Genomic DNA, 26,537 nt, shown 5'->3' with positions numbered 1-26,537 from the left:
CCCAGAACAGGAGCTGGCTGTAGCCACAGAACCAGGTTCAGCGCAGAGACAAAAGGTATTTCAGAAATACAACTTGTGTCTTCAAATAATCGTTAATGTCATAAAACCTCGTCAAGGATAACTATCTACCCAATTATTCTGGCGGTACCGTAGTATTGCAATTGGGTAAAGAAAAGTGCCTAACTTGTTGGATCAAATCATAAAGGGTGTGGTAACATTAGAAAGAGTACAAAAGAGATTAAACAAGAATGGAGACCTGCAGATAATCTGCATTTATTCTCATTTGAACATTGGAGACTGAGGAGTTATCTTTTCAGGTTTGTAAAATTGAGACATAAAGAGTCTTTTCCCTCAGATGGTGGAGTCAGAAATTAATGGGCATTGCTTCAAGATGAGAGGGGAGAAATGTAAAGGAGATGTGAGGAACAGAGGATGGTGGTTATATGGAAGAAGCTACCCTAGGATCTAGTGGAGTGCAGTTAGATTTGGTATTTGACAAGTACTTGGATAGAAAGTGAATGGAGGGATGTAAGCAAATGAAATTACCACAGACATCACCGTTAGCGTAGGTGAGTTGGATTAAAGCTAATTATTGTGTTTATACAACTCTGATTCTTTTTATATATAAAAAATTATTTCTATACTATGGCAAGATGGTTGAGGTACCTGTTGTTGATATTTCCGTACACTTCAAAATATACGTTGTAAACTTGCATAAGAGATTAAGTGAATTTTTCAAAAAATGCTAATTCCTATCTTTTGTTGCCTCATGTCACTGAGTGTTGATTAAACTTCTCTGCTTTGCCTTGTTTTTTTCTTGGAGCACAGATTTTCTTACTTGCTATCAAATGCACCTTATCACTTTCATGGAGTTTGACCCAGTGTTCTTTGTCGCAGTATTGATCAAATGGATCCAAGTCTTGAATACAACATGAAACACCGCAAGCGAGGGACTGCCTTAATCTTCAATCATGAACACTTTTATTGGTATCTGGGTTTGCCCAGCAGAGGAGGTACTAATGCTGACAAAATGAACCTGGAAAGAAGGTTGGCCAACATCTTCATAGTACTGCTTCAGTAACATAGTACATGTTAGGAACAATATTAAGTTTCATTTGAATATGTTATTTTATAAATAGTTCTGCAATGTTGTGTTGTAAAGGTGTGCGGTGAATCATGAATCACTGCATATCTTACAGTGACTAGTTTAGCCTCACTTAATCTAGTGTAAACGTGAGGTTGTCTACAGCAGGGTCTACTGTTGAAGTTGATTAATCTTGCCAAAAAATTTATAATATTTTAAAAAAGAATACATTTTCTGTAATCTCCTTTTCTTCCTCTCAAAGCAATCTTTCTCCTTTCTCTATTTCCTTTTGCTTCTAAGTGGTATTTTACTGGGCACACCTGGTTAATTCAGGTACAGTTTAATTGCCATTCAAACATGATGCATAGAGCCAAACAAATCTGCATTACTCCAGGGCCAGGGTGCAAGACAGTACCAATAATCACCCTAGCACGAGGCACGTATGGTCAGCAAGATACAGTCACACAAAAAAAGTAGTTCTGGTCCATAAATATTGCAGAAATCTGCTGATGAACACAATATAGCTTGTCTTTGACACCTCCATCCTGGGCGGCTGTAAATGGGTGACACTGCAGCTTGAGGCTAATCCTCACTACAACTGGGGTTACACAGCTTCTCCCACCATCCTCCAATTAAATCAGTGAATCAGACTTGTAGCATTCCACAGTAACCGTGTCCAACAGGGTCTTACGATCACAAGAAAAATAAGTAAGGCAATTAATTGCTGTAAGACTACACACCTTCTTCATGCATTGACTCCTGTGACACAGACAGCAGCTCGATCCACACTGCCAACAAGCAACTCCCCGATGGGGTAGACCTACAATACTTAATATCCAGCAGTGTTATGTGATCATAAAAGATGTATTTAAAAAAGACAATAATACTTTTTGTTGACCCTGTGATCAAATGGGCCGTCATCTAGAATCCAAACAAGACGGGTTTAATACAAATATCCAATCAGCCTATCATGTGGCAGCAACTCAATGCATGAAAGCATCAACAGTTGTTCAGACCACACATCAGAATGGTGAAGAAATATAATCTGAGTGACTTTAACTGTGAAATGATTGTTGGTGCCAGGTGGGGTGATCTGAGTACCTCAGAAACTGCTGATCTCCTGGGATTTTGATGTATAACAGTCTTTAGAGTTTATAGAGAATGGTTTGAAATACAAAAAAAATCCAGTGAGTGCCAGTTCTGTGCGTGAAAGTGCCTTGTTAATGAGAGAAGACAGAGGAGAATGGCCTGACAGTAACTCGAGTAACCACGTGTTACAACAGAGGTGAGCAGAAGAGCATCTCTGAACACATAACATGTTGAACCTTGGATGGGCTACAGCAGCAGATCCACACCTGTAACTAGTTTATTAGGTACACTCCTGCACTTATTAAAGTGACTTCTGAATGTATATTACAGTATCTTTTACTGGCAGATTTTCTAGATGATTGAATGTTACTCCTGTTAATACCCAACACACTTTTATTTCAAACTACTGAAAGAACTTAGCAGGTTGTGCAGCATCCATGGAGGCAAAAGGATGGTCAAAGTCATGTATCAGGGAGCTGCTCAACCCACTGTGTTCTCCAGCCAATTTTGCTTCAGATTATGTTTCTGTTTGATTATTTGGAAGATGTTGGGAGTTGATTGAATTCAAATTCAGTGGGATACTGAGCTCAGTGAGTTAAAAAAAATAACAGGAAATAGAACCTGGTAAACTTAAGGTAAACTGGTAAACTTAAACTTTACCAGGTAAACCTGGTAACCTTGTAGATTTCAGCTGGTGAAATATGCAGTCCAGAAACAATCTCTGGCTGCAAATTTGCAAGTGCAATGGCAGCGATCTTCCTTGCAGTGTGATTGTTGCTAACTAGTGTGGACTTATTCAAAGGGGGGGTGGCTTTAAAAAGCTGCATTAAAGCTACTGTTGTGTAACTTGGCGTGTACTTTATGCACTTCTATTAGGTTACAAGATCTGGGCTTTGATGTGTCTACTTACGACAATCTCAAATCAATAGACGTCATGGAGATAATTCACAAAGGTAATCTGTCAGATTCCAACCTAGTTCATCAATTACTTGTTCCCAAGGAGGTGTGGGTATTACAATATTGACAGTTGTGGTACTTTTTCTCAAGGAAGTGTGGGTATTACAATAGTTGTTTGAAACTTCTAGGTTGAAAATTAAGTCAATTAAACACAATGATTCAGGCTTGGTGTGACATAATCAGAATCAGGTTTATTATCACCGGCATGTGATGTGAAACTTGTTAACTTAGCAGCAGCAGTTCAATGCAATACATAATCTGGCAGAGAGAAGCATAATAAATAATAAATAACATAAAAATAATAAATGTAAATTTATTGCGTATATTGACTAGATTTTTTAAAAAGTGCAAAAAACAGAAATACTGTATTTTTTTTTAAAAAGTGAGATAGTGTTCATGGATACAATGCCCATTTAGGAATTGGATGGCAGAGGGGAAGAAGCTGTTCCTGAATCGCTGAGTGTGTGTCTTCAGGCTTCTGTATCTCCTACAGTGAGAAAAGGGCATACCCTGGGTGCTGGAGGTCTTTTAATAATGGACACTGCCTTTCTGAGACACCACTTCCTAAAGATGTCCTGGGTACTTTGTAGGCTAGTGCCCAAGATGGAGCTGACTAGATGCAGCTTCTGCAGCTTCTTTCAGTCCTGTGCCCCTCCATACCAGACAGTGATGCAGCCTGTCAGAATGTTTTCCACAGTACAACTATAGAAATTTTTGAGTACTTGTTGACATACCAAATCTCTTCAAACTCCTAATAAAGTATAGCTACTGTCTTTCCTGCTTTATAACTACATCGATATGTTGCAACCAGGTTAGATCCTCAGAGATCTTGACACCCAGGAACTTGAAGCTGTTCACTCTCTCCACTTCTGATCCCTCTATGAGGATTGGTATGTGTTCCTTCGTACCCTGTTAAGCAATTATTTCAAAAAGAAAGCTTTGTCATCATGAGGAATTCTGAATTTTATTTTGTCCTGGTTTTATAATTATCAGCCAAAAGCTTAGGGAGTCTTTCGAGGTGTCTGAAATTTAGCAGGCCATGAATGTGGTCACAGATGATGGTGCTGGAGGTCCCTCTCATCAAACCATAGGTGACTCCTCTTGGCCCACTGATTCCATGACAGCTGATGAAGAATTATTGGGCTCTTCCCCTCTCTATTTTAGTCTGTAGCATGGTAGGTTGCAGTTCCTTTTTTTTAAAAGAGATATCTGGATGCACACATTGAGAATTTCTGCCTCTGCAGCAGTTTCAGACATTGAATTTCAGATGTGGCCTGTTCTGTCTGTGCAGCTTTTCTCTCACCTCAAGTTTGAATTCCCCTTTATCTGAAGAAAGCAGCAAGCTTATTCAATCGTAGCTGACAGAAGAAAGCTAATTGAAGAAGCATTGCAGTAAGCTAGTTGGAGAGGGAGAAACTTTTAGGCTTGGGTTGCAGAGAAAAGATGGAAACCTCATATGGCCTGGGGAGGGAAAGAAAAAGGGGATTTCAAATGTAGGATAGCTTTGGTCGGTGGCAAAGGTTGGGAAGTGAAACAGATGAAATCTGATGAGAGCAGCAGTTATCATGGGTATTCTCTGAAGAGGCAATAGAAGTAATAATCTTAGATCTAAAACAATTTCTAAGTTTTGTTTACATTAATGAACATGGGTAATTCAAGTTCCACAGAAATTTGACTTCCATGGGAATAGCAAAGATTGGGCAAGACCTTCTGGCCATGAATGGTGTGCAATAGAAATGTTCTGAAATAGTCCAATGTTGGGACGGACCCTGAGGTGGGATGTTCATGAACCATTATTCACATAGAGAGTAATTCATAAAAATGGATTGAGATGACATTTAGACAGATCATCCACGGAAGAGTTGATAGAGATATTGAGGCACCCATCCCAATGTTGGATAATATCCTCCTCTTTCTTGGGAGAGTCTGAGAATTGGAATGATTCCACATGATCATAACGTATTTATAAGCTTCTATGTGTAGCAAAGAGAGAGTTTTTGGTATTTAGTTTGTATCAACAGATAAATCTTTAATTCCTGGAAAATGAAATGACTCCCCTCAAATCACATTTGTTACAACAGAATGGGTTGTATAATCTCATTTCAAAAGGCATTATAAAGTCCCTTCCCACCTGCACTCTCGGCACTTCATGGGTTCTAAGTCTCCTTAACAATGTTCAATTCCCTGGCCTTGACCATTTCATTTTCACCATGGATGTCCAGTCCTTATACACTTCTATCTATTCCCAGCATGTATCTTTTCCCTCTCACTGTCTTTATCATGTCTACGTAATCGATCACTAGATGTTTAAATGATCCTTCAGGTACGGGAATGTGACCTATTGGGGTTGTAATTCCCTTCCAAACATTATTCTGTGTGCATACCTCGCACTGTGACAAGACAAAGTCCACTGAAGCCTGTAAATAAGGCGACCAAAAACCATCCTTCTTTATTTCTTTATCAATTCTCCCCTTGCACAATGGTCAATCCCATGCGCTTCTGAAATCAGAATCGTCATTAGAGGGGTGGGCACTACCGGCAAACCGTCTTCAATGCTCCACAAGCCTTCCGGGTTCTGCTTGGCCCCCCTTTTTCTCCACATTGTCTGTTCTGCCAAAGTTGCCTTACCTCGTATTTCAATTAGGTCCTCTACCACAGGTTCTGGAGCTAGGCTTACCTGGGGGGCAATGACAGCTGACGTACACCCAGACGCTTTTCTGGCTGCCTTGTCCGCAGCTTGATTTCCCTTTGTTATTACATCATTTCCCTTTTTGTGTGCCTGGCATTTTACTATAGCCAATGCTTTAGGTTTCATCATGGCTTTTATTAAGTCTAGAATTTGCTGACAATGTTGTATGGGATCTCCACTGCTTTTTTTTAAAAACCTCTCTGCTTCCACACTGCCCCGAACAAATGGCATACTCCATGAGCATATGCCAAATCCGTATAGATGTCCACTGTCTCACCTTCCATCATTTCACACGCAGCTGTCAGGGCTTTGATTTCCGCTAGTTGGGCGGAACACGGTTGGGGACAGGACTCCATCCTAATAATCTTATAGCTCGACTGATCCTGCTGCACCACTGAGAACCCTGCATGATTTCCATCATAATCCCTATAACAAGAGCCATCTACGAACAGAACCTCTTTATCTGCATCCTCTAGTGGTTCTGACCGTAAATCTGCTCTCAATTTGGCAAATGCCATCGTCTTCCCTACACAATCATGGGGTTCTCCTTCATAGCCCAAAGGGACAAAATCGGCTATATTACTGGTAGTGCATCTCTGTATAGTTATGTCTGGAAATGTCAATAGCATCTGATACGCTGCTATCCTGGCTGGCATCAGCACAAATTTCCCCCTTTCTAGCAATTCTGCTACTTTGTGGTGTGTGTACGTAGTCACAGGATAGCCCAGGGTTACAGATGATGCCTTTTCATATGCATAGTACAGCGCCGCCAATCCCTGATAACAGGGTGGATACCCCCGAGCCACCTCATCTAGTCTCGTACTGTAGTATGCTATCGGCTGCTTTGCTTTTCCTGTGCCTGTCTCTTGTGTTAGAACCGCTGGTGCTGACTGCAATTCCTGCTTAATAGTATTGAAAGCTATCTCTGCCTCTTCATTCCACTGTAAGCCGTTCTTCAAATTTGTATGTCCTGCTTCTTTCATTATCTTTCTCAAAGGTGCCACAATCTCAGCATATTCTCCTGTCCAATCTGAACTGTACCCTGCCATTCCCAAAAACGTCATCATCTGCCCTACAGTCTGGGGTTTGGGGGCCTTAGTTATTGCCTCAATCTGATCTGGTGCTATCGTCTTCACTCCCTTGGATATTACCCTGCCTAAGAATTCCACTTGCTGCGTGCAAAATTGCAGTTTCTTTTTGGATACTTTATGTCCTCCGTGCGCCAGCTTCTCTAACAGAGTTATAGTGTCCTGCTCACACTGTTCCTCGCTGTGGGAGCAAATCAACAGGTCATCCACATACTGTAACAATGTACTTTCCAATGGTATGCCCTCTAGGTCTGCCTTCAACACCTGATTAAAAACATGTGGTGAATGTTTAAACCCTTGCGGCATTCTGGTATAGGTATACTGAGCACCTCTGTAAGTAAATGCAAACAGATACTGACACTGGTCGGCCAGAGGAGTGCTGAAGGAAGCCGCACACAAATCAATCACTGAAAAGTAACTTGCTTCTGGCGGAACATTAGTCAAAAGTGTGTGTGGGTTGGGGACTACCGCTGGCCAGTCCTCCACCACGTCGTTTACCACTCACAAATTGTGCACCAATCTCCACTTAGATTTATCTGCTTTTAAGACCGGCAGCAACGGGGTATTGCATGGACTGCTTGTTCTTTTAAGCTCTCCTGCTTCAAGCAACCCCTGCACTGTTGATGCTATTCCCGTTTCTGCTTCTGGTCTTAGAGGGTATTATGGTCTCCTGGGTGGAATTGCTCCCTTTTTCAGCCTTATTTCCACCAAACTAGCTGTTTTTATTTTCCCTATGTCCGTGTCATGCTGTGACCACAGAATAGACGGCAACTCATCTAACCTTCTATCTTTCTGCTGGCCTCTCTGCTTTCCCAGCAATGGCATGTGTGGTTGGGGAATTATTTCGACCTCTTTCATTGTCCCTACCATATCTACACTTACCATTATTTTAATGCAATTGTTGTCTTCTGATATCCACACCTCCGGTGTGATTTTCCTCCACACTGTTACGGTTTCAGCACTCTTAACTAAGGGTCCTAAGTCTTTAGACTGATATCCCTTGTTTACCAACAACATTACGTGGGGTGCGGTATCCTGTACCATTTTTCTAAAAAGGTGTTCCACTTAACTTGTAAAGCTGCCCCGTGCTTTTTGATTATCACAGCCTCCCCTTCCAGGTGCTGTTGGGTACATGCCTCCAGGTGCCATCTCTCCTCTAACTCCCTGTTCTGAGTCTCGTCAAAAATCACCATACAGTGTAGCTCAGATTTGGGCATTACAGCCCTGGGTAATATAGCCTGCACGCCCTTTTCCATTTTCCCAGGTTTCCTGAATCTGATCTGCTATATCTCCTATCCAAAAGACATTAGTCTTCTTGTCTTCTCACACTATCAATTGAGCCCCTGCTCTTTCCACACTCAGCCCGTTTCTGGTGCATTCTAATTTTAATTTCAGTTTCAATCTAACAAATTAATCGGAGTTCCTTTAGATACTAGCAATGGGAAAACAATTCCTTTATTTCCCATTCTCAACTGCACTGGAGCCGTGCATTGTGTCAACTGTGTTTTCCCTGAGAACCCTACCGTCTTAATAAACTTTCCTGACATGGGAAGGCGAAGGGCATACTGTGGCTGTACACAAGTGTACGTGGCTCCAGTATCTATCATCGTTGGTGTCAGTTGCCCTTCTAACATAACCTGAACAATGGGTTCCTCTTCTGCCTCCCTTGTTATCATTGGGTAATGTCCCTTCCCACTCGAGTTCTCGGGGCACCCCTAATACCTTGCATAGGGGTTCACAGGTCCGCTTGGGTCTGTGGGGGCTGGTCCTTGGCTAAACTTTAATTCCCTTCTTATCGGTTCCTGCTGGTGTGTGACAGGCCATGGTGTAAACGGACAATCTCTTCTCATGTCACCTGGCTGATTACATCCCCAGCACAATCTCTCTACCTCTCTTTCCCCCTGTTTCCTCACTGGTCCCCTCTGCCCATAGCTCCTCTGTCCTCCTCCTTGGGACTTCCAGTCCTGTTTGAATTTAGTCTGTTCCTGATAGGGCATTTGTGGGAATGCTCCTCCAAAGACGTTGATTATTAGCATGGGGTTTTCCGTCCCTTGTCTTACAGTATGATCGGTTCCTCCATATAGTGGTGCTTCATCCAGTTCGATGGCTGTACTCGGACCGGTGGTTGCTGGCAGCATCTTTTTGCTTTTCTCTTTTTGAGTTCTTCGAGCTGCATTTGTATTAACTTTCTTTGCACCTCTTCCTGCTGCTCAGCCAACCTTCGTTTGTCTTTCCGGTATTTCTCAACCGCATGGACTAGTGGTCTCTAAATTCTTGTGGGGTCTTTGACGTCAGCCCAACCACTTCCTCCAGTTTGGATTTAACTTGCGGAGGCATTGCATCCAAAATGCTATGTCGGAACAGTGAGGTCATAAATAAGCTATTCTCCACCTCTTGCTCAGTCTCCAGTCTCCACCTTTTCAACTGGTTTTCTACGTAGGCTGCTGGGTTTTCAGTGTCTCCCAGTGGATCCCCCTTTAAGGCTTTGGGGTCCACTTTGGGTGGATAAAGCTTCCTGAGGGCCTGCCATACCCTCTGCCTCACTCTGTCAAACCAGCCTCCGTCAGTTCTCGGGTCGTTCGGGTTTATTATGCCAGCCATTTCCATTAGTTCTTTAAATTTGGAGGTTCCCATCAACCTTATCAATAGTGCCTTTAAATCTCCCATAGCCAATAATCGTCTCACTGTTTCTTCTTCAAAGGCTCTAATCCATTTCCCTGCTCCTTCACGTAGACTGGGCAGAGTGTTTTTCAGCCCTTCTAGGTCCTGGGATCCCCAAGGGATATACTGCACTTGTCCTGATCCTTTAACTAACAACGGCATCATTCTTCCTCCTTCTTCCCACCTGCCCTGGCTCTCCTCCTCACCTGACTCCCCATCTGTCTCAGGGTATGTCTTTACTGCCTCCCACACAAATGTCTCCGGGGTCCTCTTCTTCCCTCTGTCTCCCTGTGGAGTCCTTCCTTTCTGTCCTGATTCAATACTTGGTCGGCTCCTGGAGTACTTTTCACATCTGCTATGGCAATTCCCTCTCAGTAACTTCTCCCTGCATGTTTACTGTACCCATCAGCATGGGGCACTGCTTAGGGGTTCCTTCCTCATAATAGGGAGGGGGCCTTTCTGCTTCTTTCACATCTGGGTTTGGAGCTGAAGCCAGCTTCTCACTGTACCTTCCTCTCTCTAACAGGCAGTTTCTCCTTCTCCTTAGTGTCTTCCTCGCTTGTGATCAATACTCTGCCTGTCCTCAGCCTCTCTCCCTCTGTTCTGAAGAGTTTTAGCACTTCCATTTCTCGTTCTCTTTTTTGCTCTCTTTTCTTAGATTTATCTTTTGGTTTGTAATTTTTAATTAGCGCCTCCATTTCTTCGCACAAGCTTACATAAAACGTTCCTTCTCTTGGCCATTTTGTGACCAGGTTCTTGGTTCCTTTTTCCCATTTTTTCTGAAGTTTTTGTGATCTCACTTTCATTTACTGGGAATTTTTTGCTCAGAATCTCTACTGCCATTCCTTTATCTGTCATGTTGTTCTCTCTTTTTAAGGTATTTCAGAGATTCACAGTTCGTTTACTGGATAATACTATTTACTCTAATTCTATGCCTAGTCTATCTACCAGCACTTTAAACTATATATCGGACTGTCCTTGTTTCCTATTCTGTTCTGCCCGTGCAGACCTCTACCTAGAGCGGTATCTGCAGAACTTTCTCTTTCCGTCTATTCAGACCCTTATAGCGGTATCCACGAGGATTTTCTCTTTGCACCTCGTCTATTCAGACCCTTATCTCTTAAGGCGGTATCCATGAGGATTTTTCTACTTTTCCTTTCCCTGCCCATTCAGACCTTTGTTTCATACGAAATGGTATCCTTTTCCTTTTTCCATCTTTTTATTATCATTATTAATAACAACAAAATAAAATTGATACATAGATAATGAGATTACACGCATACATATTTCAACTAACTATAAAAGATTACAAGAGCAATGATTACAGTATAAATGAGTATTCCCACATCATAAATGATACAATATACAAATAGACAAGGCAAACCTAAGTGTATCATAATATAAAATAAAAAAATAAAAAGAAAAAAAATCATTATGCAAAAAACTAATCTAAAAATCTAATAACTAATAGAAGAGAAAAAAACAAAAAAAAGAGAAAAAGAAAAAAAAGGGGCTGTTTATAATATCTCACAAAAATACAAAATCATCAGTGTCGTCAACTCCGATCCTCTTGACATATATGCAATCAAAACTGGAAAATCAAATAGGCCTGGAACAGGGTCCTATTACATCATATGAAAATATTGAATAAATGGTCTCCATATCTTTTCAAATTTAGTAGGTGTCAAATACACCACTTATAATTTTTTCTAAATTTAAACATAACATAGTTTGAGAAAGCCAATGAAATACAGTAGGAGGATTAATTTCCTTCCAATTCAACAAAATAGATCTTCTAGCCATTAGTGTAAGAAATGCAATCATTCGACAAGCGGAAGAAGATAAATGAAGTGTGTCCATCATTGATAAACCAAAAATTGCGGTAATAGGATGGGGTTGTAAATCAATGTTCAATACCGCAGAGATAATATAAAAAATATCTTTCCAATATTTTTTCAAAAGCGGACACGACCAGAACATATGAGTTAGAGACACTATTTCAGATTGACATCTATCACAAATAGGATTTATATAGGAATAAAAATGAGCCAATTTATCCTTGGACATATGAGCCCTGTGTACAACCTTAAACTGTATTAATGAATGTTTAGCACATATAGATGATGTATTAACTAATTGAAGAATTTTATCCCAATTCTCAATAGGAATAATAATGTTGAGCTCTCTTTCCCAATCATTTTTTGTCTTATAAAGGGGCTCTGAACGTATCTTCATAATTATATTATAAAGTTTTGATATAAGCCCTTTCTGAAAGGGGTTTAATTCAAACAAATTCTCCAAAATGCCTGAAGACACAAAGTTTGGAAAAGTAGGAAGTACAGTATTTAAAAAATTCCTAATCTGTAAATATCTAAAAAAATGAAATCTAGGCAAATTATATTTATTAGATAACTGCTCAAAAGACATAAAACAATTATCCAAAAATAAGTCAGAAAATCGTACTAATCCTTTAGTCTTCCAAGCCAAAAAAGCTTGGTCTATAATTGAAGGGTGGAAAAAACAATTGGATACAATAGGAATATTTAAAACAAACTGAGTCAACCCAAAAAATTTCCGAAATTGAAACCATATACGTAAAGTATGTTTAACTATCGGGTTGTCAATTTGTTTGGGCAATTTAGAAAGAGCAAAAGGGAGAAAAGTCCCCAAAATAGAACCCAGTGCAAAACCTGGTACCGATTTAATTTCCAGGCTCACCCAATGAGGGCTAAAAGATCCATCCCAATCTTTCAACCAACATATCAAATATCTGATATTAACTGCCCAATAATAAAATCTAAAATTAGGCAATGCTAATCCACCTTCTTTCTTTGCCTTCTGTAAGTATATTTTACCTAACCTAGGATTTTTATTCTGCCAAATATATGAGGAAATTTTTGAATCAACATTAGTAAAAAAAGATTTCGGAATAAAAATTGGTACCGCTTGAAAAATATATAAGAACTTAGGTAAAATAACCATCTTAATAGTGTTAATTTGACCTATCAGAGATAAAGATAATGGTGACAACTTAGTAAACAAGCATTTAATCTGATCAATTAAGGGTACAAAATTAACCTTAAATAAGTCTTTGTGGTTTTTTGTGATTTTAATCCCTAAGTAAATAAAAGAATCATTAACTAATTTAAAAGGTAAGTTTCCATAAATTGGGACCTGTCTATTTAAAGGAAACAATTCACTCTTATTAAGATTTAACTTATACCCAGAAAAATCACTAAATTGAGCCAACAATGATAAAACTACAGGAATAGATTTCTCAGGATTGGAAATAAATAATAAATCATCTGCATACAAAGATAACTTATGAATATCTGTCCCACGATTAATACCAAGAATATCCTGTGATTCTCTGATAGCAATTGCCAAGGGTTCTAAAGCAATATCAAATAATAATAATAAGAGGACAGCCTTGTCTAGTGCCCCGAAATAAACGAAAAAAGGGAGATCTTTGATTCTTAGTAAACACCGAGGCTACTGGGGTATGATAAATCAGTTTAATCCAGGAAATGAATGTCGGACTAAAATTAAACTTCTCCAACACATTAAATAAGTATGGCCATTCAACTCTATCAAATGCTTTCTCCGCATCTAATGAAATAATGCATTCTGAGATATTATGTGAAGGAGTATACACAATATTCAATAACCTCCTAACATTAAAAAAAGAATAACGATTTTTAATAAAACCGGTTTGATCCTCCGAAATAATTTGGGGTAATACCTTCTCCAATCTGGATGCAAGTAACTTGGAAAAAATCTTGGAATCTACATTCAGTAAGGATATTGGTCTATAGGATGCACAATCAGTAGGGTCTTTATCTTTCTTCAATATTAAAGAAATAGAAGCTCTATAAAAAGATTGTGGCAAATTGCCCAATCTAATTGCTTCTTCAAAAACCTTATATAACCAAGGAGAGAGAGTAGTGGAAAAACATTTTAAAAATTCTGCTGTATACCCATCCGGACCAGGTGCTTTCCCTGAATTCATGGAAGAAATAACCCCTCTGATTTCTGCATCAGTCATAGGAGTTTCCAATATTGAAAGATCATCTGGTGATAATCTTGGGAAATTGAAAATCACACATGGCACTGCAATCCTGAGGAAATTCAGAATGATACAGGGAAATATAAAAATCTTGAAATGATTTATTTATCTCATCATGGTTAATTGTCAAATCCCCATTTTGCTGACGGATCTTAGTAATTTGACGTTTAACCAAAGCATTCTTCAATTGACTAGCTAATAGTTTACCCGATTTATCACTATGTATATAAAAATCAGATCTGGACTTCATCAGTTGATTTTCAATCGAAGATGTAAGTAATAAACTATATTCTGTTTGAAGTTCAACCCTTTGTTTGTAAAGCTCCTTACTAGGAGTAATCAAATATTTCTTGTCAATCTCTTTAATTTTATCAACCAATAAAAGAGTTTCCTTCTTTATGCGTTTTCTCAGACCAACAGAATAAGAAATAATCTGTCCACGTATATATGCTTTAAAAGTGTCCCAAAGTGTTCCGTAAGAAATATCTTCCATGGAGTTGGTTGAGAAGAAGAAATTGATCTGTTCATTCATAAATTTAATAAAGTCCGGATCTTGCAATAAGGTAGAATCAAACCGCCATTGTCTAACATTATGAACTGTGTCCATAAATTTAATAGAAAGTTTTAATGGAGCATGGTCAGAAATAGCTATACTATCATAATAACAACCATTTACCGAAGGAATCAAACAAGAGTCAATACAAAAATAATCAATTCTCGAATAAGAATGATAAACATGTGAGAAAAAAGAAAACTCTTTGTCCTTAGGATGCCGAAATCTCCAAATATCAAAAACTCCATTATCAGTCAAAAAAGAGTTGATACAAGTGGCCGACTTATTGGGTACAGTCTGAGTAGATATAGATTTGTCCATCAAAGGATTTAAACAACAATTAAAATCACCACCCATTATTAACTTATATTCATTTAGATTAGGTAAAGAAGTAAATAAGGACAAAAAAATCAGGACAATCCACATTTGGAGCATAGACATTAACCATAGCAACCTTTTTATTAAAAAGTAAACCCGTAATTAACAAAAATCTACCATTCGGTTCCAAAAAGATATCATGTTGGACAAATGTAATAGAGGAGTCAATAAAAACTGAAACTCCCTTTACTTTGGCATTCGAATTCGAATGATATTGTTGACCCCGCCAAAACCTAAAAAAGCGAAAGTTGTCCTCCTTCCTCACATGAGTTTCTTGTACAAAAATGATATGAGCATTAAGTCTTTGGAATACTTTGAAAATCTTCTTTCGTTTAATCGGATGGTTTAAACCATTAGTATTCCAAGAAACAAAATTAATGGTCTGAGCCATAGTTCTAAGATCAACCCTTTGGTATAAAAAGGGTTAACCAAATTATAAACTCATGCCCCTGGAAGAGGAACAAAAATAAAAAGCGGACCCGGAAGTGACGACAAATATCGCGGACATATTTGTAGTTCAAAATCAGCCCAAATGAAAAAACTAAAAAAAAACTGATAGAAAAAATATAGAATTAGAAAAAAGACCACCCCCCTCCCACTCAAGAAAGAGAAAAAAAACCAGAGCCAAAAAAAGGCTGGGAAAGAGAAAAAATGAAACTAACCCTACCCCCATATCAGTGGAAGACCACTCCATATATAAAGGATATATATTAAAAAAAAACATCCAAACTTTAAAAATTATAATCACTATACTAGAACCAGACTTCTTAATATAATTGGTAGTAGAAAAAAAACGAAGAAAATATAATCACTAAAAACTTATAAATCAGGTTAAAACCCAAACAAACCAAAAAAAATATTTAAACTGTGATAAGCGATGCATTGTAGGAAGAAAACAAGAGAAAAAAAAGCTCCATCTTAAAAAACACCAAAAATGTTTTATCAAAAAACCACCATCTTAGTAAAAAAGTATTCACCTTCGAAGGATTAAAAATACACCTTCGAAGGAATAGAAAATAGTCAGCAATACAGTATAATGGTTAAAGTGTGTAAAACAAAACGATTAATATGTCGAAAGAACACTTTAACTTGAGTATAAAGTGTAGAGTAAACCTACACCAACAACCAGAAACAAAATCTGGTTTAGAGGATCAAAAACCATCTTACACAATCAAAATCACTCATTCATTCGGCCTGAGAGCCCGTAGCAGTAGGCAAGTTCTCATTCAGAAAACTTCTCGCTTCAAATGTAGAAAGAAAAACCCGTCAAGGAGCGTTCGGTGGAGAAATTCTGAGCTTCGCAGGGTATAAGAGCGCTGGTTTTAAATTTTTCTCATAACATTCAGACATCAGCGGTTTAAAAAGAAGTCGTGCCCTCATTACCTCAGGACTAAAATCTTCCACTAAGCAGAAGTTGTGATCTTGAAATTTAATCATACCTACACGTCAAGCCACACGAATAAGTTGCTCTTTAATATGTACATAATGGAACCGGACAATTACAACCGAAGTTTTAGCTGAAGCACTCGGTGATCGACGCATAATTTTATGCGCGCGATCAAGTAACGGCGGGCTGTCTGGGAAAACAGACGGGAACGCATCCTTTAAAAGTTGAGCAAAATACTCCCTGGGGTTGTCTTTTTCGATACCTTCTGGGAGACCAAGTATACGTAGGTTCTGTCTTCTGGACCGATTCTCAAAGTTGACACTCTTGGTTTTAAGTGTTTCCACCAGTTTAGTGGTCAAAAGTAAGTCCTGTTGCAATTTTTCAATTATCAAATCTCGTTTCCGAGCGCCTTCTTGCAGAGATGCGATAAGAACTTGCTGCTGGTTAATTACTAAATCCGTCTTAACCATATAATCTTGAAAAGCCTTTATATCTTGTTTAAAAATTTGTTGTTGTTCATCAAATTTTTTATCCAAAACCTCCAATAACAATTCGTAAGTTAATTCAGTGCGTTGCGGATGAGCTTGCTTCTTTCCATTACCGTTCGGGTTCCGCCCAGGTTCTCGTCCTTTAGATCTAAGAGCCATTTCTGAGTACATATCTTCAAAAATTCACAATAAACTCTTAACGATAAGTCCAAAAAAAAATAGCAAGAATCTTTTGGTGTAGGTAAAAATAAGTTGAATAAGGGTGATCAAAGGTTCAAAAAAGTAAAGGTTGTGGAGCAAATCTAAAACAGTACTCACTCCATGAGCGTCTCCCACTGACCTCTACGAAACGGTGTCCACAGGGACTTACCAACACCACGTGGAATTTTTCTTCACTTAACTTCTTATTAACTTATTCGTACTTACCCCCACTGCAGTGTTCTCAATCAATCCTCTGAGCCTCCTGTTAACCCCTAATTCTGCCAGATTCTTTGGACCGGAGAGACCTTTCGGCAGTGGTTCCACACTTCTGAGTCCCCGAGACCTCCCCAAAACCAACAGAGTTCTTAGTCCAAATTGTGGCAAAAAGTGCTTACCTTTTGTTTGGGTGCACCCTTAATTCTGTTAGCCTTGTGGGGGTCCCTAGAGGACCGGGAAGTGTCCCCAATCTGCTGTTTCCTTTCCGCGGGTCTCTTTCCGGTCCTGCCGCAGTTGCCAATTTTGTTGTGGTTTCTTGAAATAACCAGGAGACGCAGGAGGTCCTTCGAGAATTTTAAGCCTTTATTTGCAAACAAAAGCTGAGACAATTAATGAGCGTGTCACTAATTGTCTGCCGAGCCTAGTTCACAGTATTCTTTATAGTAATTTCTTATCTCAGTTACATTAGCATATACTTGTTCTAGTGCCTTGACTGGTTCTCACACCATCACACCATCACATGATCCTGTCTAGTCTACTCCTTGGAACACGTGTCCCCCTTCCCAGCCTTGACTGGTCCCCATACCATCACAACACTCCACGATCCCGTCTACCACCGTTATCTCTACATGCTTACTTTCACTGTTAGCTACATTCTCAAGGCACTGATGTGTTCAATAGCACAGAGACAATACAGAGATTACATTCTGGCTAATAAGTTGGATACATAGTAAATAGCAAACACAAGGCTGGTCACATAGTTCTGGCCTCTGATGTCCTGCTTCTTCAAAGAACATGGTTTCCCTTCCTCCACCCTTCATGCTGCCCTCACTTGCATTCTCACCCCATCTTCCCGCTGCCTTAAAATTGATGAGTTCCTCTTCTCCTTACCTACCATCAAGCACCCCGTTACCTCTTCCCACACACCCCACGCTCGGATTTTCATAGGGACCGCTCCCAACATGATTTCCTTGTTCATTTGGCTCCCTCCACTCATTTTCACCCTGCGAATAGTCAAAGTGCTATACCTACCCATTCTCCTCCTCCCTCACCTCCATGCAGGGCCCCAAACAGTCCTTCCTGATGAGGCAACACTTTGCCTGAGAATCTGTTTCAGTCATCTATTGTATCTGGTGCTTTTGTTGTGGCCCTCTTCTACATTGGCGAGACCCAATGTAAATTGGGAGACCACTTTGTCGAACATCTCCACTCCATCTGCCAAAAGCAGTGTTTCCTGGTGGCCAAACATTTTAATTTCTATCCCCAATTTCTGTTCTAATATGTCGGTCCCTGGCCACCTCCTGCAATGATGAGGCCACTCTCAGGGTGGAGAAGGAACACCTCATATTCTATCTAAGTAGCCTCTAACCTGATAGCACGAATACCGATTTCATCTGTTTTTTTTTCCTTTTTACTTCTCCCCTGCCTCAGCCTCCTTCTATTCCCCACTGTGGCCTCTTAGCTCTTCTCCTCACCAGCCTATTTCCTCCCCTGGTGCCCCTCCTCCTTCCCTTTCTACCATGGTCCACTCTCCTATCCGATTCCTTCTTCTCCAGCCTTTTACCTTTCCTACCCACCTAGCTTCACCTATCACCTTATAGCTAGCCTCCCAGCCCCCACCCACCTCTTTATTCTAGTATTTCCTCCCTTTCTTTCCAGTCCTGATGAAGGGTTTTAAGCCGAAATGTCAACTCCATTTCCATTGAGTGTGTGTGTGTGTGTGTGTCTGTGCTTTGCTTTGTTTTGCTCTGGATTTCCAGATTCTACAGAATCTCTTGCAATTATGAAGATCTAGGCTGCATATGATAATATTGTTGATATTTGCTTATTATTCTGAATCAGGGTTTGACTATTTTCTCTTTTGATCACAGTGGCCACTTCAGATCATTCTGATGCAGATTGCTTCTTGTGCATCTTCCTTAGTCATGGGGAGAACAACCATGTTTTCGCTTACGATGGAAAGATAAACCTACAGGACATAACTGCCCGTTTTAGAGGGGACAAGTGCTCTTCTCTGGTCGGAAAACCTAAGATATTCATAATTCAGGTAAAGTAAATCAAAAGATTTTGTGACTATAAGAGCAAAAACTGGATGCTTTCTATTTTTCTGAAGATATTGAAGTGTTTTTTTTGAAGTATTGATGCTGCATTTGGGACACTAATATGTGATTGGAAGGTTAAATGATAACCCTCAGTCTTAATGCACAGAATGTCTATCAAGTTCTCTGTATGTCTACACAAAATGTCTATTTATATTTCAGGCACAAAGTAGTGGTACTATTATCAGTAAAGCATCATTCATAGAAAATTCAAATAATGAAAGTCCATGACTTGCCACTTAGCAGATTTTTAAAATATTACAGTGGATCTTGGTTCATTGGGACGCATTGGGAACAGTACATTTTGGCGCAATTAAGCAGCTGTCACAATTAGTTGAAGATTCATGGAAATAGTTAAAAGGCATGAAAAAAGACAAACTGAGTAACAAATTATGTATTTTAACGAAATGCACAACAAATTTGAAGACTAACAATACTAATGCAGATTATACTAGTGCCTTCATGCAATGCAGTCAATGACTGAATCTTCCAAATCTTCATTTTTATTGTAACATTTAAGATTATTGTCGATACCTTCAAATTCTTCATATTTCCTAATTTGTCTCGGTCTCTGCAGTTCCTTTGGATTCATCAGCTGCATGGAGAAAGGGAGCCTTCTACATGGGCAAAGGCTTGCTCTCCATATTGTGCTCAGCTGTACACTTCATTATTAAACTGCAGAATATGTATAATTTGCAGATCTGTGATTTAAATAACTTTCCAGGACTTACTGTAGTCAAGAAACATTACAAGTATGAGTTACAATGAGAATATAGTGAGACTTGAGTTTCTTAACCTTCCTTCAAAAAGAAGGTTGAATTGTGACCTTAATCTGAATTGTAATCAGGGCCCAAAATGTCGTCACTACTTCCTCCCATAGATGCTGTCTGGCCTGCTGAGTTCTGCCAGCATTTTGTGTTTTTATTTATTTCCAGCATCTGCAGATTCACTCGTGTTGTAATCAAGGTGAATCTACTTCAGCGCTGCTGGTAAATGTGTTAACACCTGTACATTGTCATATCAACTGAGCCTTTGCAACATTTTCCATTTGTTTAATTGTCTTGCCTCCCAGCCATTGGAAAACATTCTTAGTGTGGGGTTTGCCCCCTCTCTGCACTCATTTCCTCTGCATGAAAACCAGAGTGAAGAGTCTCTCTTATAAGTTGTAGTTCAATTACTAAGCATTAAACAATCCGAGGACTAGCCATAGTGACCAAGTGTTGATTTCTGAATAAAGTTAAACAGGTTGAAAAGTCTGGAATTTTAAAAAATCGTAGTTCCAGTACAAGGATACTTTTGCACTAAAGAACTAAAATTGAGAAATCTGTTGGAATTCTTTGAGGAAGTAACAGGTAGGATAGACAAAGGAGAGTCAGTGGATGTTGTTTACTCTGAATTTCAGAAGGCCTTTGACAGATGCCTGATGTGAGGCTGCAGGGTCAGTGTTTGGGACCACTTCTTTTTACGCTGTATATGAATGATTTAGATGATGCAATAGATGGTTTTGTGGCCAAGTTTGCAGATAATACAAAGATTGGTGGAGGGGCAGGTAGTGTTGAGGAAACGGGCAGGATGCGGAAGGACTTAGACAGATTCGGAGAATGGACGAGACAGTGGCAAATGCAATACGATGTTGGAAAATGCATGGTCATGCACTTTGGTAGTAGAACTAAATGTGTGGACTATTTTATAAACAGAGAGAAAATCCAAAAATCTGAAATGCAAAGGGACTGGGGAGTCCTTATTCAGAACACCCTGAAGGTTAATTTGCAGTTTGAGTTGGTGGTGAGGAAGGCAGATGCCATGTTAGCATTCATTTCAAGAGATCTAGAATACAAGAGCAGGGATGTGAAGCTGAGGCTTTATAAGGCACTGGTGAGGCCTCACCCTGAGTATTGTGAACAGATTTGGGCTCCTCATCTTAGAAGATATTTGCTGGCATTGGAGAGGGTCCAGTGGGGGTTCATAAGAATGATTCCAGGAATGAAAGGGTTATCATACAAGGAATCTTTGATGGCTCAGGGTCTGTACTGCTGGAATTTAGGATAAGAGGGGGATCTCATTGAAACCTTTTGAATGTTGAAAGTCTAGATGGAGTAGGTGTGGAAAGGATGTTTTCCATGGTGGGAGAGTCACAGGCAGCTGTGGAGGCCAAGTCATTGGGTGTATTTAGTGCAAAGATTGATAGGTTCTTGATTGGACATGGCATCAAAGGTTACGGGGAGAAGGCTGGAAAATGGGGTTGAGGAGGGAAAAAAAAAGGATCAGCGATGATTGAATGGCAAAGCAGACTCAATGGGCCAGATGATCTAATTCTGCTCTGCAATCTTATGGTCTAAATGCTGTATCCATCAATAATTGTGTGAATTACTCTTTCTGTTTTAATCAATCTGATGTTAATTTTTCAGGCATGCCGAGGGGACAAACATGATGATCCAGTGATGCCCAAAGATGAGGTGGATTCGGTTTGTGAAATCCCAGCAGAAAACGAGGTTGTTGTTGATGCTGGAACGATGCACACACTACCAGCTGGCGCCGATTTTGTAATGTGCTACTCAGTAGCTGAAGGTAACAAACTGTAGCGGGTTTGGCCAACATCCATCCTTCATGTACTGTTTGGAACTTCTCATCCCACAAGTTGAACAGAAAAGCAATATCCCCTTGAAATCGCAGAAGTTCATTTACACTGGAGCTGCAGTTCAATAACCTTCAACTCATATAGGTGATAGATGGGAACTACAGGGAGGTTGAAGGAAGCAAGTGCCTGTCAGGAGAAGGAAGGGAAATGGACAGCCAGTGCAGAGTACCCCTGTGGCTGCGCTCCTCCGTCAATAACAAGTTTACAGCTTTGGATACTGGTTGGGGGAGAATGAGCTACCGAGGGAAGACATAGCAATTGGATCTCTGGTGTTGTTGCTCAGGAGGGAAGGGGACGGCTTTAGTGATAGGGGATTCCATAGTTAGAAGAGTAGACACAAGATTCTGTGAACACGATAGAGCCACCTGGATGGTATGTTGCCTCGCAGGTGCCAGGGCCGGGGGATGTCTTGGATGGGTATCACGATATTTTAAAGGGGGAGGGTGAGCAGCCAGAAGTCTTGGTGCATGTTGGCACTAATGAAATAGGTAGGAAAAAGGAGGAGGTCCTGAAGAGAGAATTTAGGGAGCTAGGTAAAAAGCTGATAAACAAGACCTGCAGGGTAGTAATCTCTGGACTGCTGCTTGTGCCATGCATCAGTGAGGGTAAGAATGGGATGATTTGGCAGGTGAATGTGTGGCTGAAGAGCTGGTGCAGGGGCAGGGTTTCAGATTTCTGGATCACTGGGATCTCTTCTGAAGAAGGTATGACCTGTTATGGAACAGGTTTATACCTAAACCCGAGAGGGACCAATATCCTTGTGAGCAGGTTTGCTAGAACTGTTGGGGAGGTGGGTGGAAACAGAGGCAGTGTGTAGTGAGACTGTCAGGAAGGACTGGAGATTGATAAAGCAAAATAGCAGTCAGTGGGACGAGTTGCAGTGTAACGGTGACAAAATCAAAAAGGATGATGAATACAGGACTGCGGGTGTTGTACTTGAATGCACACTGTATGTGGAATAAGGTAGATGATCTTGGAGTGCAGTTAGAGATTCTGGGCATTACTGAGTCATGGCTGAAAGAAAATTAGATTTAGGAGCTTAACATCCAGAGCTTAACATTTTATCAAAAGAACAGGCAGGTAGCCAGAGGGGGTGGGGTGGCTTTGTTGGTTTAAAAAAAAATGAAATTAAATCTTTAGAAACAGATGACATAGGATCGGAAGATGTAGAATTGTTGTGGGTAAAATTAAGGAGATGAAAATACAGCCTCCGAACAACAGCCAGGATTTGGGCTACTATTTACAAAGGGAGATAGAAAATGCATGTCAAAAGGGCAATGTTACGTAGTTATGGGGGATTTCAATATGTGGGTAGATTGGGAAAATCAGGTTGGTGTTGATTTTGGATTCCAAGAGAGAGAATTTGTAGAGTGCCTATGAAATGGCTTTTTGGAGCAGCTTGTGGTTGATCTCACTAGGGGATCAGCTATTCTGGATTGAGAGTTGTGTAATGAACCAGAATTGATTAGAGAGCTTATATCATCTTATTAGAGGGGTAGGAAGGTAGGCAGAGTGGTTGGCATGGAACTACTGATAAAGAATGGCATCAAATCAGTATAAAGATGTGACATAGGATCAGAAGATGTTGAATCCTTTTATGGGTTGAGTTAAGAAACTGCAAGGGTTAAAAGGACCCTGATGACAGTTATATATGGGCCTCCCAACAGTAGCTGGGATGTGGACCACAGATTACAACAGGAAATAGAAAAGGCATATCAAAATGACAATGTTATTATAGTCATGGGAGATTTCAGCATGCAGGTAGATTGGGAAAATCAGGTTGGAAATGAATCTCAAGAGTGAGTTTGTTGAATGCCTACAAGATGGCTTCTTAGAGCAGTTTTTTGTTGAGTCTGCTAGGGGGTCAGCAATGCTGGATTGTGTATTATGTAATGAACCAGAGATAATTAGGGAGCTTAAGGTAAAAGAACCCCTAGGAGGCAGTGATCACAATATGATTAAATTCAACTTGAAATTTGATAGGGGAAAAAGTAAAGTCTGACATAGCAGTATTTCAGTGAAGGAAAGAAAATTACAGTGGTATGAGAGAGTAATTGGAACTCCCTTTTTAAAAAAAAAACAAAATAATACAATATAATTTTACTTTAAAATTAAATCCTTTTTGTCTTAAATTTCTGATTTTTTTTTTACATTAGGTTTCTACTCTCATCGAGAAACCATAAATGGTTCCTGGTACATTCAGGATCTTTGCAAGGCAATCGAAACCTATGGCTCACAGTTCGAGTTCACAGAACTTCTGACGCTGGTGAATAGGAAGGTGTCACAGCGAAGTGTGCTTAACAGTACTGAGCGTACTGCAATAGGGAAGAAACAAATCCCCTGCTTCTCTTCGATGCTTACAAAGAAATTGTATTTCAAACCAAAAACTTCATAGCCATTTATAAGTTGTTTGCTTAGCTGTCTGTTTTATTTGGACAAATGAGGAAATTAGAAAGTTATTAAATCATTGTGATTTTAAGTCTGCGCTTTTGTAGAATTAATTTTGAAATGTTATAGTTAAAGGGCTATTGGATGTCCAACTGTGAACATAAAACAATGAACAGCAAAACTGACAGTCAACTAATACAAATATTTTGGCCATGATAACAATTGTACAATCATGAAATATGATTTACATAATTGGTTTACCAAAAGCTATATTGTGCTTCAATCAAATCATATAGAAAGTTTAGTTAGAATTATGTCCATCTTTAAAAATACTTAAAATTATATGGCTGTACCATTTTTGTTTAAAACTGGGTGTAGTGTGCTGCTCAAATAGACATCTGCTCAGTCTCCAAAACTTCTGAAGGGCAATTAAATCATGCTTTTAGATATGATCATAACAGTCCAGTCTTCATACAGTAAGTTAATTTTGGAAATGAACTAAGGGAGTTTTTTAAAAAAATAATGAAAGGTATTTTTTTTAAACCAGCATTTTTTTAAAACCTAGTTATTTTTGTAGATTTAGTGCTTATTCTATTGTCTTCCCTCCAATACTCTTCAATGAAGCACTAATCAAATAATTTAATGCATGTGGCTTTTTCTTGGTGTGAGCTTTATGTTAAATGTGCTGTTCAGGGTAAAATTCTGTCAGAGAATCTCAGGCAATCTATTTGTTCCAGATCCTTTTTTCCTTACTTAGCTTCCTTGGAGGCATATGTGAGAATTTAGTGCCTTTACCTATTTCACAGAAATAGACTATGGATGTGAAGTCAGCTGTGTATTTGTTTAGTTGTAAGACAGACAATGTGAATTTTTTGTAATCTTGAACAATTCTAAATAAATGTTGGATCACTGATTTTGATACTCAATCATGTTTGCATTTTGCACCAGTAACACAAGTCTAAAATTCCAGTCATTCTAAAATGTTGATAATTAATAAGCTAAATTTTAGGCGAATAGACTAAATAGATTATGAAGTTAAATGGTGTCCTTGTGCTTGACGATATCCCAACAAGCTTTAGAATTGACAGAATTGAAAGAACCTACTCTGGTTCATGGCACCGACGCAAGCAGCTGTCGTGAAAATTGGAACATAGAGAAAAGGAGCAGGCAATCCGATCCCTAATGCTTGCTGCTCATTGTTCACGATTGTGGCTTTTCTATTTTTCTGTTTTCTGCACAACCCCATCTCCCTTGATTCCCTCAATGTCCAGAAGTTTATGAACCTGTTATTTTGAATAAATCAGTGATCGTAGTGGGCAATTTCAAAAACACCCCACCTGCTGAGTGAGGAATTTCTATGCATTCTGATTTTATTCTGAGACTGACCACTGGCCCTGAAGTCTTCAGCGAAGGGAAGCGTCTACTCTGACTGCTGTTGTTTTAAAGTTTCATTTTGATCACCTCTCATTGTCCAAATTCAAAGGAATACAGGCCTTGCCTATTACCCTCCCTTATATATTATATCGCAAACTACACTGCCCCTCATGAATCTTCACTGCATTCCCTCCATGGACCATCCTCTGGTCCCATCCACACCATTTGCCACTTGGAATCATACAGGCTCTTCAGCCTAACTCATCCATGCCAGCCATGGTGCCCACCAACCTCACGTTTACCTATATCCTTCTAAACCCCTCCTATCCAAGTACATGTCCACATGTTCTTAAATGTTGTTATACTTGCCACAGCCATTTTCTCTACAGCTGATCCATGGGCACACCACCCTTTGTGAGTTTGTGCTCCTCGGGTCCCTTTTCAAATTTTTCACCTCTCAACTTAAAGCTATGCCCTCTAGTTTTTTAGTTCCCTTCGCTGGGGAAAAAGTTCCTCCTTCAATCCTGCTGAAGGGTCTTGGACCAAAACATCAACTGTACTTTTTTTCATAGACGTTGCCCGGCCTGCTGAGTCTCGACATTTAGTGTGTATCGCTCGGATTTCCAGCATCTACAGATTTACTTGTTTCCCTATCTATCCTTTACCTTTTTGCGTCTTGTGCTTTGGGTGGCATTTTTTTTTTGCAGTTTCCCTAGCGTTTGTTTCCTTTGAGGCTGAGTTGTTAGTTTGATGCTCAACCCAGCATGGATGGAAAGTGTGCAGGGAGCTGGCTGGATTTGAACCTGGGACAATTCATCTCGAAGTCCAGTGTTGATGCCACTACACCACCATCCAGCTATCACTCTATCTATATCCCTCACTATTTTCTGCACCTCCATAAGGTCATCCCTCAATCTGCTAGTTCCATAGAATATAACTTTATTGTCATTGCTCAAGACGAGATTGCAGTGCTACTCCAGTCTCTGTAAAAATGGATATTTACAATGTGTATGGCATTCCTATGTTTACTTTGATAGTCCATGACACTCAAAGGCTACTGGCAAGCTGGGGTGTTGCACTATTGGCTGTGGAGCTGCCCTGAGGAATAAACTGTTTATCAGTCTTACTGCCTTGGCGAAGATGTTTCTGTGTCTCTTATCAGATGGTGGGAGATTGAAAGA

The 26,537-nt window shown here is 39.7% G+C and overlaps 1 protein-coding gene across 1 annotated transcript in view; it reads left to right on the top strand.

Annotated features, from left to right (window-relative positions):
- The window catches only part of LOC140726572 (caspase-6-like), a 38,344-nt gene extending 13,448 nt beyond the window's left edge, over positions 1–24,896 (top strand). The window contains exons 3-7 of the mRNA XM_073043133.1: positions 898–1,047; positions 3,050–3,126; positions 18,729–18,904; positions 21,365–21,524; positions 23,751–24,896. Coding sequence (XP_072899234.1) covers positions 898–1,047; positions 3,050–3,126; positions 18,729–18,904; positions 21,365–21,524; positions 23,751–23,989 — 802 coding nt within the window. The 3' untranslated portion in view covers positions 23,990–24,896. The remainder of the gene's footprint in view (positions 1–897; positions 1,048–3,049; positions 3,127–18,728; positions 18,905–21,364; positions 21,525–23,750) is intronic.
- The last annotated feature ends 1,641 nt before the right edge of the window (positions 24,897–26,537 follow it).

This window comes from Hemitrygon akajei, chromosome 4 (assembly GCF_048418815.1).
Source record: "Hemitrygon akajei chromosome 4, sHemAka1.3, whole genome shotgun sequence".
NCBI classification, from domain to species: Eukaryota; Metazoa; Chordata; class Chondrichthyes; order Myliobatiformes; family Dasyatidae; genus Hemitrygon; species Hemitrygon akajei.
Note: the sequence above shows the minus strand (reverse complement) of the source record. Positions and strands in the feature narration are given on the sequence as shown.